Here is a 13,026-nt window from a genome sequence, read left to right as displayed (position 1 = left end):
CTGGGTTTCTGGTCTCTTCCAGTCTTCAGACATCTTCTATACTATCTATTTGTTTCATTTTGTTTTCTGTTAAGGATCTCAGACCTCACATCCTGATTGCAGTCTGGCATCATCTCCCCTCCCCCCCCCCCAGCCATCTCTCTCTGAAACCCGTCTCTCCCTGGGCTTTGCAAAGCATGGCTTAGAACAGTGGTTCTCAAACTCTGTCCTCAGGACCCCCACACAGTTCACGTTTTGCAGGTCACCCAGCAGGTGCACAGGTGTAATCATTACTCACTGACACATTTTAAAAGGTCCACAGGTGGAGCTAATTATTTCACTTGATTCAGTGTGGAGACATGGAAAACATGCACTGTTTGGGGGTCCTGAGGACCGAGTTTGAGAACCTGTGGCTTAGAACAATACCTTCACTTCAGTAACAATCACTCCCTCTGGAATCCTTAAACTTTGATGCAGAAATCTCTTCTACGAAAGCACATCCCCATTTCTAGACTTCTGAGCGGTTTGTAATAATGTTGTAATGTTGGGTTGAAGCTAAATACATTGTTTCTTTCTGGAACGGTTGAATAGAAATGACAGTGATTTTATATGTTTGTAAGTATAAATAGTTGTGTCTGGATTAGGCAATACCTAGCAAACCGACTAGGTGCAGTGAAAGCAAAAGAACAAAAAGAGTATGTGTATTTGTGTGTGTGTGTGTGTGTGTGTGTGTGTGTGTGTATATATACACTCAGTGGCCACTGTATTAGATAAACCTGCTTGTTAATGCAAATATCAAAGCAGCCAATCATGTGGCAGTGACACAAAATGCACAAAAGGATGCAGCTATGGTCAAGAGGTTCAGTTGTTCACACCAGAATGCGAAAGAAATCTGATCTCTAAGAAACTTTGACCCTGGAATGATGGTTGATGTCAGACGGGCTGGTTTGACTATCTCAGTCGTCTTTTTTTATTTATTTTTTGTTCTTTTGCTTTCACTGTTCCTAGTCGTTTTGCTATGTACTTCCTAATCCAGGCACAACGGTTTATAAAAGTCTTCTGATTGCCTGGGATTTACACACACACACACGCACACACGCCTTAATACAGGCAGCCGGCTTCCCGACTGTCATACCCCGGCGAGGGTGAAATGCCGGGCATCGAGATGTAGACGCTTGACATTTCCCCTGACGCTGGGAGACCAGTGCCCGGCATCCTGATCAAAGAGTGCCGGGGCGCCGCAAGCGGACAGCCGTGGGGGGGGAGGGTTAGGTATAGGGCACCCGGGGGGGGACTGGGTTAGGTACCCCCCTGGGAGGGTCAGGCTAGGGGGAGGGAGGGTTAGGGTTAGGCACCCCCCCGAGAGGGTTAGGGTTAGGCTAGGGGGAGGGAGGGTTAGGGTTAGGCTAGGGGGAGGGAGGGTTAGGGCTAGGCACCCCCAGGGGGGACTTAGGGTTAGGCACCCCCCTGGGGGACTTAAATTTAGGCAGCGGGGAAGGGGGGGGTTAGGGTTAGGCACTTGGGGGGGAGGTTAGGCACCCCTAAGGAGGGTTAGGTTAGTGAAGTCAATACTTACCTATCGACGATCGGGATATCCAGCACTGTCGGGCTTCCGCTGCCGGGAACTCTGCTTTGGTCAGACAGGCGCTGCCGGGAATCGAACTGTGGCCAGCGGTATTTCATACCGATTCCATATAGGGACTGGCAGTTCTGTGGGCGTAAACGCCTGCGAATCGCTTGCCTAGCTCGGTCACATCGTTTCCGTGCATGCCAGGCTGTGCGTTACCCGACACGGTAGCAAATTATGCCACCTATCAAAAAACGCACACTGGGCGACTGCCGGAAGATAATCTCCCAGCAGCCGCCAATGGCAGAGGGATTCTCCCTGTACCCTCCCCCAGTGCCTGCGTGCTGTCTGTCACTGCTGATCGGTTAGCACTGCAGGACCCCCCACCCGGTGGCTGCAGAGAGGAGCGGCCCCCTGGGAAATGTAAATGAAGCAGCCCTCAGCCCCCCCCCCCCCCCCCAGTGTATACCTGGCTGCTGCTCAGACAAGGTTAATGAGGGAGGTCAGAGGTGAATGGCCTCCAGAGTGGAGGCAGCTATTTTTGTGAGGTGAACCATTACATATAGACAGCGGGTACTCTGTAATGTCATCATCTGCACAAATGTTTTCTTCAGCACTTGTGGGATAAGTAGTACTTTGTACCTAATAATAATAATAATAATGATAATGTAATTTTGGTGCTACAAACGTGTTTGTACTTTTTCATCAAAACCTTTGTGTTTTCTTCCCTATCCATCTCCAGCTCTTAAAGTCCCAGGCCTACCTTCCTCATAGAGATCCCTCAGGGCCTTTCCTCATGGCTGTCGACCACTGTTTCTCCATCAAGGGTCAGGGCACCGTAATGACAGGCACTGTCCTCTCTGGGTCCGTCAGCCTCAATGATAATGTGGAGATCCCAACACTAAAGGTGAGGGTCCTTCCGCCACTAGTGGGCAGTATTGCAGATTAGGGGGGATGTGTTCACTGCAAGTCCTTATATTTATATCGTTTAACGGTTTTGTAAATGACAGTATGTATGTTATTGGACTAATATTGCAGTATCCTGTTCAGCTGTATCGTCATAACAATGATCACTGTATTGTAAGCGGAGGATAGAAAAGGATTTTTGCAAAGTTTCTTTCTAGTTTAATCGCCGTGGAAAACGGCTGCAGGCACTGGGGGGTTCCAGCTACGGGGAGTGGTCCCGCAAGTCAAATCATTTTCTAGGTGGTAATACGGCCTAAATGTGACCTTATGAATAAGACAGGGAAACTATATTAAAGAAAACAACATTTCTATGTTTTAGTTAAGTGAAACGGAAAACAGAGGTTTTATATATTTGTATGCGACGTCGCACATCAGGATGGTTTTTGTGACGAGCAAACTTTTATCAACCTCCACTTTGCTGTTTATGATCATTGTCAAAGACCAATAAAGAGAAAATATTTCCCTTTTTTCTTTTTTTAAATATCGTTTTAAATATTAAGGTCTGAGGCCGATGACCTCTTCCGCCAATCTAGTTGTCTTAGCTGTCTGATGAATCCAGAGTTTATTGGTGCGCCCATGGAAAGAATAATTGAAGCTCTATAGGAATCCGGGTCTCTCTATAGTTAGACTGTGACTCCTTCTGACCCCAGTATTTACTAAACACTCCGGGCTGTGACTGACAGGAGGCGCCCCCTGGGCATTGCCATGCAACGTTTAAAAAAAAGAAACCATTTTAAAAGGAAAACAAACCGGCAGCTTCGCCATGGAAAGTGGCTCTGTCTTTCTCAGAATTCACTAATACATTCTGACATGGGTGACCGATTGAACCTGTGCAAGGAAAGGTCACTGCAGTTTTCTCTCCCACCTCGAGTGTTAAATAACGTTGGCCGATGGGTAGCTCGCCCGCCCATATAGAAAAATAATTTTCTAATTTTTACCGTCTCCTCAATAAATAAATACCAATATACAATGGCTTGCAAAAGTATTCAGCCCCCTAAAATGTCAAGTCGGATTTCTGTTTTAAAAAATGACACTTAAGCAGCGTACACACGAACGATCAACGATATATCGTTAATATCGTCCAGTGTGTATGCACTGAGCGATCGATGCGCGTTCCCGCGGGACGATAACGATAATCCCCGTCAGCTGAGCATGCAGCTCAATCTAGGCATATCGTTAACGATGCCATGCTGCCGAATGTAGCTTTGCCCCGCTCAACCCCCCCCCCCTGCAGTCATTTGTCGTGGCCGACCTCGGCAAGTGTGTATACACTTACCGATGTCTGCACGCCCGCCGTGTCCAATATCACTCATCACACACACACACACACACAGGGCCATATTCACTTAGAGGCAAAAAGTCAGAGCTCGGACTTTTTGCCATCATCGGAGGTTTCTGCAGGGATAAAGTATCGGGCGCGTGCTCGCTTATCCCTGTATTCAAGTTCAATTCGGCGTAAACGGGACCCGGCGGAAAGGTAAGTATGGAAAAGTCCTGTCAAGTTTTGGGAAATCATCCTGGCACCCCCCTAAAGATGGTCTGACATAGGGGATCACTATGAGTACACCCGATTTGGCCTGCTGAAGGTAATTGGGTTTTTTAAATAACCGCCGGCAGGTGCATAAATGCGCCTGTGAAGAAGTGGTGAAAAATAGCATTTATCTTTTTTTTTTTTTTTTTTTTAAATGACTATGGCCATCAAATTTGGGGTACATGAAAATGGGTGCAAGCATATTTTTAATCCCTAAAGTAATTTTTTTAAATTCTTCAAAAATGCACCTGCAGCTACCAGCCGCATTCTAGAAAACACCTGCCTCATACATGGGGACCCCCCCGAAGCAATTTCCCTAGCTTAAAACTTTGTTCCCCAGTATTTTATTTTTCGCCCCCAAAATGAACGTACATTTTTTGGGGTGCCCTGGGGACTTTTTTATTTTTATTTTTTTGATACAGAATACTTTTAGGGTACACTCCCAGGGGTGCAAGCTATTTTTTTTTTTTTTTAAGTCTGCACCTCAAAATCCCAATTCTGCACTTTTTTCGCCATGCGTTACATGGTGAAAACTTGGCACCTGCAAAAAGTCTTTGAAATTTGAATATGGGGATAAGTGAAACAAGCGAAAATGATAATGGACTTTTCGCCTCAAATTGAATATGGCCCATAGTCTAGTGTGTATGAGCCTTTACACACATTATCCTGGACAGTATTGTTATTGCCGAGCAGTAGGCTTTGAAACTCCTAATTTATTTGTCTGCTGATGTATTCTTTTTAATAAAAATTTGAAATGTTTTGTTTGCATAAGTATTCAACCCCAGTGCGTGGAAGCTCCAAGTTTACACAGATGAAAGATATTGCCTTCGATTGGCTTCCAATTAGTGTCTGACTGTGAATCAGAAGGTCAGCTTTTATGGAGGTCAATTCAATTAGGTGCAAGTTTGCAAGTGCGAGTTTGTTTCATGTAACTCGCACATTTCACATGAAAGCTCGCTTTTGAGCAATGCGCAATCCAATTAGAACTCGTGCTACTCGCAGTGAGGGTGTGTGAATTTTCTATAGCTTGCGACTTGGGAGAAGTGCATGAAAAAGTGTGGAGACCATCCTGGACCACCAATAAGTGACAATTTCGTTAGGACTGTATTAGAAGGCTGTTAGTGGGCATAAGGAAAGTACTGGAGGTCTTTAAATGGTCTCAAATGTTTGTGCAATGAGAAAAAAAAAAAAAAAAAAGATTAAAAGCAAATTTTTTTTTTCTTTTCCGTTTAATCTCAAACACATTTAATGAAAAATGTAAAGAAAAAAGGTGATTTTGCTGGAATTTGAGGCCACTTTTTAATTTAAAAAATAAAAATGCAAATGATTAAAAGCAATATTTTTTTTTCATTTTAAATAATTACATTTGGGGTAACTAAACAAGCAAAGTTAATTTGGGGGCAATTTGAGTTTTTTTTTTTTTTTTGAATGCCAAAAAATTAAATGTAATTATTAGGCTAATTAACAGTGCCTAGAGGGGCTGTCTAAGGGGCTCTGCACTGTGTCCCGACATTTTTACCTTGATGTAAAGATTTTCCCTACCATCTCACACCCTCCTGGAAAAAACTCGTTAAGTTTTGAATTTGGATTTCAACTGCGCTTCGCATTACCCAACTCGCACCTAATTGGATTGATCCCATACTTTGAAAATGAAGACTAAAGAAAATTCAAATATAAAGTAGTAAACATGCACAAAATAGAAAAAGGCGACAAAATAATATCCCAAGCGCTCGGATATCCCAGTGAGCAGCATTGTCATACCCGCCAGGCACCGCCTAGACAAGGCCATCCCATAAAACTCTGTGTCAGAGCAAGGAGGAGACTTGTGAGGGAGCCACAGAGGGGACCACCTATCTCTTTGAAGGAGCTGTTGAGTTCCGTGGCTGAGACTGGAGTTAAGGTGAATAACAAGAGCACTACGTACAACTGGACTGTATGGGAGGGGGGGGCTAGAAAGGACCATTGCTGAGGAAAAGCCACATGAAAGCACAGCAGGAGTTTGCCAGGAAACTTCAGAATGACACAGCTGAAATGTGGGACAAGGTTGTGGTCAGAAGAGCTTTGTGGCCTCAAAATACTATATGTGGTGCAAACTGAACACTGCCCATCCCTCCGCAAAAACACATCACATGCTGGGGGTGGTAACAGCATCGTGCAGTGGAGATGCTTTCCCTAAGCGGGGACTGGGAATCTCGTGAAAATTGTAGGACAGATGGATGGTGCAAAATACACACAGATACTGCTGGACAGTCTGCGTCAGTCTGCTGGAAAACCTTAGCAGAAAGTTCACCTATTATTTGACCAACAAAACGGTGATTGCTCTGTAGTTTCCAAGTCACAGTCCAGATCTCCATCCAATTGCTGGTTTGCAATAAAAATACTGTGCGTCATGTGTAATATAGACAAATCTGTTGCATGTTTAGGGGGTTGATTACTTTTGCAAGCCACTGTATTTTAAGTCTCTGTTGGATTTGGATATGCCGTACAGTCATTGTCCGATCGGAATTGCATTGATGATATTACAGGTTGATGAACCTAGACTGTGAGCTCTTTCAAGCAGGGCCATTATACAGATGTGTTTTTGTATGACATGAACAGGATACAGGACGGGGGAGGCCTCAGCGGTTAGGGTAAAAGCAGGAGAAAGCAGACGCAACGTGTAGTTATAACATTATCAATATACAGGTTGAGTCTCCCATATCCAAATATTCCGAAATACGGAATATTTTTAGCATCTGAGAAAGTGAAACCTTTGCTTTCTGATGGTTCAATGTACACAAACTTTGTTTAAAGCACCTTATTATTAAAAATATAGTATAAAATTACCTTCAGGCTTTGTGTATACGGTGTATATGAAACATAAATGAATTTCATGTATGTACACACACTTTTTCTGATGCACAAAATTATTAAAAATATAGCATAAAATGACCTGCAGGCTGTGTGCATAAGGTGTATATAACATATAATGCATTCTGTGTTTAGATTTGGGTCCCATTCCCAAGATAGTTCATTATTTTATTCAAATATTCCAAAATACGGAATATTCAGATATCCAAATTACCCCTGGTCCCAAGCATTATGGATAAGGGAGACTCAACCTGTACTACAATCCAGATATCCTCCCCTCCCCTATATCTTCTACAAATGCTCAACTTCCCTCTTGATGCCTGGGAACCGTAGTCCGGAGGTGAACGTTTCTAATTATTATTATTATTACCAGTTATTTATATAGCGCACACATATTCCGCAGCGCTTTACAGAGAATATTTGGCCATTCACATCAGTCCCTGCCCCAGTGGAGCTTACACTCTACGTTCCCTATCACATGCTCACACACACACATACACACTAGGGTTAATTTTTGTTGGGAGCCAATTAACCTACCAGTATATTTTTGGAGTGTGGGAGGAAACCGGAGCACCCGGAGGAAACCCACCCAAGCACAGGGAGAATATACAAACTCCACACAGTTAGGGCCATGGTGGGAATTTCTAATAATTTCGACTATAAGATGATGGGATGCGAGGTGCCCAGTTGTGCGACTCTGCCTGATGGTAGGAAAGACAAATAGTGAATGAAGCAATACGTTTAGTAAAAGTTGCACAAGGGCCTTTACAAAAATCACTCAGATAAGCGATAACTACTGACGCCTATTACTAATAAGGAAAGGACGCGGGTTTGCACTTAAACAAATAAAAAAAAATGCATAGATATAATAAATATATCCTTGGTTACAGAATAATTTCTAACAGTACTATGCCAAGAAGGGTAAAGGGGGTTTTCCACATTCATGTCTTTAATTTATTGCAGACCAACATATTTTACTATATACATCGTAAATACATTACATTATACTAAATACATCACAATACATCATTATTTCTGGCATCCTGTGCTTTTTAGCCATGTATTTATTTAATCTGGCAGTCTTTTTTGTATTCTCTTGCCTTGGTCAGGACACAGAATTGCTCCCTGGACGAAGGTGCATGTAATACACGGAGCACCGTAAATCTGTGCTGAGTCCCAGGGCATTGACAACAAACAGCTCTGACTGATGATATAAATAGATGGCTGAAAAGCTCAGTGTCTGCCTCTGGAAAAGGCATGCACTTAATCTGAGGCAATGACTGTGACCTGAGCGCTGCTCGCTGTAGGCCGGAGCCTTCATAGGCTGTACAGTACATACACACACACACTGCCAATGCTGGGATTCCTGTATGCTTATTATTCTACTACCTGATTGCAATCAAGATAGAACCAAATACAAAGTAAATCTTTAACTCGAACCAGCTATAAACGGTGTAACTGAGACTTCGAGAAGCCACAGAATTTATCTCTTTGCTTATTGGATTAAACAGAATGTATAGTGTGGAAGGACCACGTTCCTGGTCATCCATAATCTATAGTCTCTATCGCCTTACTCTGTGTCATCCCTGTTGTCTTAATCTCGTATGTTTCTCTAGCATCTTTCTCCATCGTCTCTCTCTCCGTTATCTTTGTCGTCTTTCTCTCGTATGTTTCTCTAGCATCTTCCTCTATCGTCTTTCTCTCCGTTATCCCAGTAATCTTTCTCTCGTATGTTTCTCTAGCATCTTTCTCTATCGTCTTTCTCTCCGTTATCCCAGTAATCTTTCTCTCGTATGTTTCTCTAGCATCTTTCTCTATCGTCTTTCTCTCTGTTATCCCTGTCGCCTTTCTCCTATGTTTCTCTAGCATCTTTCTCTATCGTCTTTCTCTCTGTTATCCCTGTCGCCTTTCTCCCATGTTTCTCTAGCATCTTTCTCTATCGCCTTTCCGTTATCTGACGTCTTTCTCTCGTATGTTTCTCTAGCAAATATCTTTCTCTATCGTCTTTCTTTTGGTTATCCCCGTATTTCTCTTGTATGTTTCTCTAGCATCTTTCTCTCTCGCCTTTCTCTCCGTTATCCCCATCTTTCTCCCATGTTTGTCTAGCATCTTTCTCTATCGCCTTTCTTTCCGTTATCCCCGTCTTTCTCTTGTATGTTTCTCTAGCATCTTTCTGTCGCCTTTCTCTCCGTTATCCCCATCTTTCTCTTGTATGTTTCTCTAGCATCTTTCTCTATCGTCTTTCTCTCCGTTATCCCAGTAATCTTTCTCTCGTATGTTTCTCTAGCATCTTTCTCTATCGTCTTTCTCTCTGTTATCCCTGTCGCCTTTCTCCCATGTTTCTCTAGCATCTTTCTCTATCGCCTTTCCGTTATCTGACGTCTTTCTCTCGTATGTTTCTCTAGCAAATATCTTTCTCTATAGTCTTTCTTTCCGTTATCCCCGTCTTTCTCTCGTATGTTTCTCTAGCATCTTTCTCTATCGTCTTTCTCTCTGTTATCCCTGTCGCCTTTCTCCCACGTTTCTCTAGCATCTTTCTCTATCGCCTTTCTGTTATCTGACGTCTTTCTCTCATATGTTTCTCAAGCAAATATCTTTCTCTATTGTCTTTCTTTCAGTTATCCCCATCTTTCTCTTGTATGTTTCTCTAGCATCTTTCTCTATCGCCTTTCTCTCTGTTATCCCTGTCGCCTTTCTCCCACGTTTCTCTAGCATCTTTTTCTATCGCCTTTCTGTTATCTGACGTCTTTCTCTCGTATGTTTCTCTAGCATCTTTCTCTATGGTCTTTCTCTCTGTTATCCCTGTCGTCTTTCTCTTGTATGTTTCTCTAGCATCTTTCTCTATCGCCTTTCTTTCCGTTATCCCCGTCTTTCTCTCATATGTTTCTCTAGCATCTTTCTCTATCGCCTTTCTTTCCGTTATCCCCGTCTTTCTCTCGTATGTTTCTCTAGCATCTTTCTCTATCGCCTTTCTTTCCGTTATCCCCGTCTTTCTCTCGTATGTTTCTCTAGCATCTTTCTCTCGTATGTTTCTCTAGCATCTTTCTCTCTGTTATCCCTGTCATCTTTCTCTTGTATGTTTCTCTAGCATCTTTCTCTATCGCCTTTCTTTCCGTTATCCCCGTCTTTCTCTTGTATGTTTCTCTAGCATCTTTCTCTCTCGCCTTTCTCTCGGTTATCTCCATCTTTCTCTTGTATGTATCGCTGCTCTTTATACTTGTTCTCTCTTTTTCTTCCATCTTTGTTTATAATCTCTCTATCATCTGTTCTCTCTATCATATTTCTTTCTTAATCTGTCATCTCCAGCATTTTTCTTACTCTATCATCTTTCTCTGTTATCTCTGTTTCCATTATCTTTATCTTTTCAGATTTCTCTGTCATCTTGCTCTTTCATTGCTATTATTTTTTCTCATCTTCCTGTATCCTCATTCTCTTATCTCTATCATCTTTCTCTTATCTCTATCATCTTTCTCTTATCTCTATAATCCTACTCTATCCCTCATTCTCATCTCTATCACTACCTCTGGCTCTCTGTGTTGCTCTCATATTTGTTATTATTCAATTAAACACAGGGAAACTATAATAGTGGTATAGAGAGATGGGGTCAGTTCCATTAGATGCCAGTTTGCAAAAGTGAACTTGCATCATACAATTCCCATACATGGCGGCAATGCACGCACCCGAGAAGTGCGAGATTCAGTTAGAAATGGTGATTTGCGATACTCTCAGCAGTGTCGTGCGACTTTTCTACAAAAAGCGGCCTGGGAGAAAGACATGGAAAATGTGTGGAAACCATCCTGGGTCCCGAAAAAGTACCAACTGATACAGCAGGACCATATAGAAGGCTGCTACTGGCCATGAGGAAAGTACTGGAGGTTGTTAAAAGGTGTACATTTTTTTTATTAATGGTGCGTAAAATGATAGCCAGCAAGTGTCTTTCAGCAAATTAAAGTCTTTCCGGTATTTTGGGGTACAGAAAAAATGTTTTTAATGTGATTTTTCCATTATTTTTTATAGAAGTTTGTAAAAAGATGGCAAAACACATTTAGCTACGGCAAGTTCAAAAACCCCTCTCCTATCAATACAACACCTCTACATACCTGTCCCACATCACTTACACCTCTACATACCTGTCCCACATCACTTACACCTCTTCATACCTGTCCCACATCATTTACACCTCCACATACCTGTCCCCCATCATTTACACCTCCACATACCTGTCCCCCATCATTTACACCTCCACATACCTGTCCCCCATCATTTACTCCTCCACATACCTGTCCCCCATCATTTACTCCTCCACATACCTGTCCCCCATCATTTACTCCTCCACATACCTGTCCCCCATCATTTACTCCTCCACATACCTGTCCCCCATCATTTACTCCACATACCTGTCCCGCATCATTTACACCTCCACATACCTGTCCCGCATCACTTACACCTCTACATACCTGTCCCGCATCACTTACACCTCCACATACCTGTCCCCCATCCTTTACACCTCCACATACCTGTCCCACATCCTTTACACCTCCACATACCTGTCCCACATCATTTACACCCCTACATATTACTTACACCTCTACATATCACCGAAGGTGCCCATCCACTAGCCGATTACACTGTATGATTGCACAATTACGACATCGCTCAGTAACGCAATCGCTCAGTAATTGCCCGCAAATCGTGCATCCGAATGTCGGAAACGACCAGCGATGCGCGCTCCCGCTGGTCGATTCCGACATCAATCATCGGTCGAACATGCAGGCCAATCTGCCAATAACTACAGATTGGTCATGTTCGGGGATGATTGATGTGCCTACACTGAACGATCAATCGTTCAGTGTAGGCACTGCACCCCCTAGGGGAATGACGGTATGATTACGATGTTGTAATCGTACCGTCTTTCCCTGATCTACTAGTGGATGGGAACCTCTACATACCTGTCCCACATCATTTGCACCTCTACATACCTGTCCCACATCATTTGCACCTCTGCATACCTGTCCCACATCATTTGCACCTCTGCATACCTGTCCACATCATTTACACCTCTACATACCTGTCCCACATCATTTACACCTCTACATACCTGTCCCACATCATTTACACCTCTACATACCTGTCCCACATCATTTACACCTCTACATACCTGTCCCACATCATTTACACCTCTACATACCTGTCCCACATCATTTACACCTCTACATACCTGTCCCACATCATTTACACCTCTACATACCTGTCCCACATCATTTACACCTCTACATACCTGTCCCACATCATTTACACCTCTACATACCTGTCCCACATCATTTACACCTCTACATACCTGTCCCACATCACTTACATACCTGTCCTACATCATGTAACCCATTATTGAGATTTTTTAGAGCAATTCACTTGAAAACTGACATGTCTGTATTGGCCAAATTATGCTATTTAAACCCTTTCAAGTGCATGATTAGTCATTGGAAGGGGTGTACCTGAGGTTCTGCACTGTAAGATTCAGAATTGTACGTAAACGCGATAGTTTATACACAACTCCGATGATTACGGATTGAGGCATGCGCAGGATCTATACTGCGCACATACCGTTCTCCGTCTGCGACAACTGTTGCAGTGCCCTCTAAGCGGCGACATTGGTGTATATACAATGAGAGCCTGGAATTGAATTGCAAATGCAATCTGCAAATTCACCGTGAAAATGTCTCGCATGACCCAACGCACTTTTAATTGAATTGACCCCGTCATCTGAAAACAAATGCTTTCTTCATTTTGTGTTGTGAAAAGGATAGGATGGTTTATTTCATGCTGACAAATATTTTCCATAATAACAATTTGTTCATGTTCATATATTTTAAATATACGTCCTTAACCCTTCGATTCCTATGGCGGAAGGGGACAAACACCTGTTAGTGAATAGTAAATGTCCTAATACAGATGTGATGGTTGTACTATACATAGTGTTGCGGAGCCGCGTGTGAAGCCCCGCCCATCAGCGTCTATTGGTCTGTCGTACGCTGGGCAGTCCTGTCATTTGCATACACAGTTTAAAATTTGGAGGACCAATATACAGTTAATGTTTTTTATTCATTTTAAAAAAAATTTACGTTTAATCCCCCCT

At 42.9% G+C, this 13,026-nt stretch overlaps 1 protein-coding gene across 2 annotated transcripts in view; it reads left to right on the top strand.

Annotated features, from left to right (window-relative positions):
* EEFSEC (eukaryotic elongation factor, selenocysteine-tRNA specific) overlaps positions 1–13,026 on the top strand; it is a 175,338-nt gene that overhangs the window by 44,934 nt on the left and 117,378 nt on the right. For both annotated transcript variants that reach the window (XM_088479854.1, XM_088479853.1), the window contains exon 4: positions 2,289–2,453. In XM_088479854.1, coding sequence (XP_088335980.1) covers positions 2,289–2,453 — 165 coding nt within the window. The remainder of the gene's footprint in view (positions 1–2,288; positions 2,454–13,026) is intronic.

The sequence above is a fragment of the Taudactylus pleione genome, unplaced genomic scaffold (assembly GCF_031769625.1).
Source record: "Taudactylus pleione unplaced genomic scaffold, aTauple2 ptg000247l, whole genome shotgun sequence".
Lineage (NCBI taxonomy): Eukaryota > Metazoa > Chordata > Amphibia > Anura > Myobatrachidae > Taudactylus > Taudactylus pleione.
The sequence above is the reverse complement of the archived record's forward strand: the minus strand, read 5'-3'. Positions and strand labels throughout refer to the sequence as shown.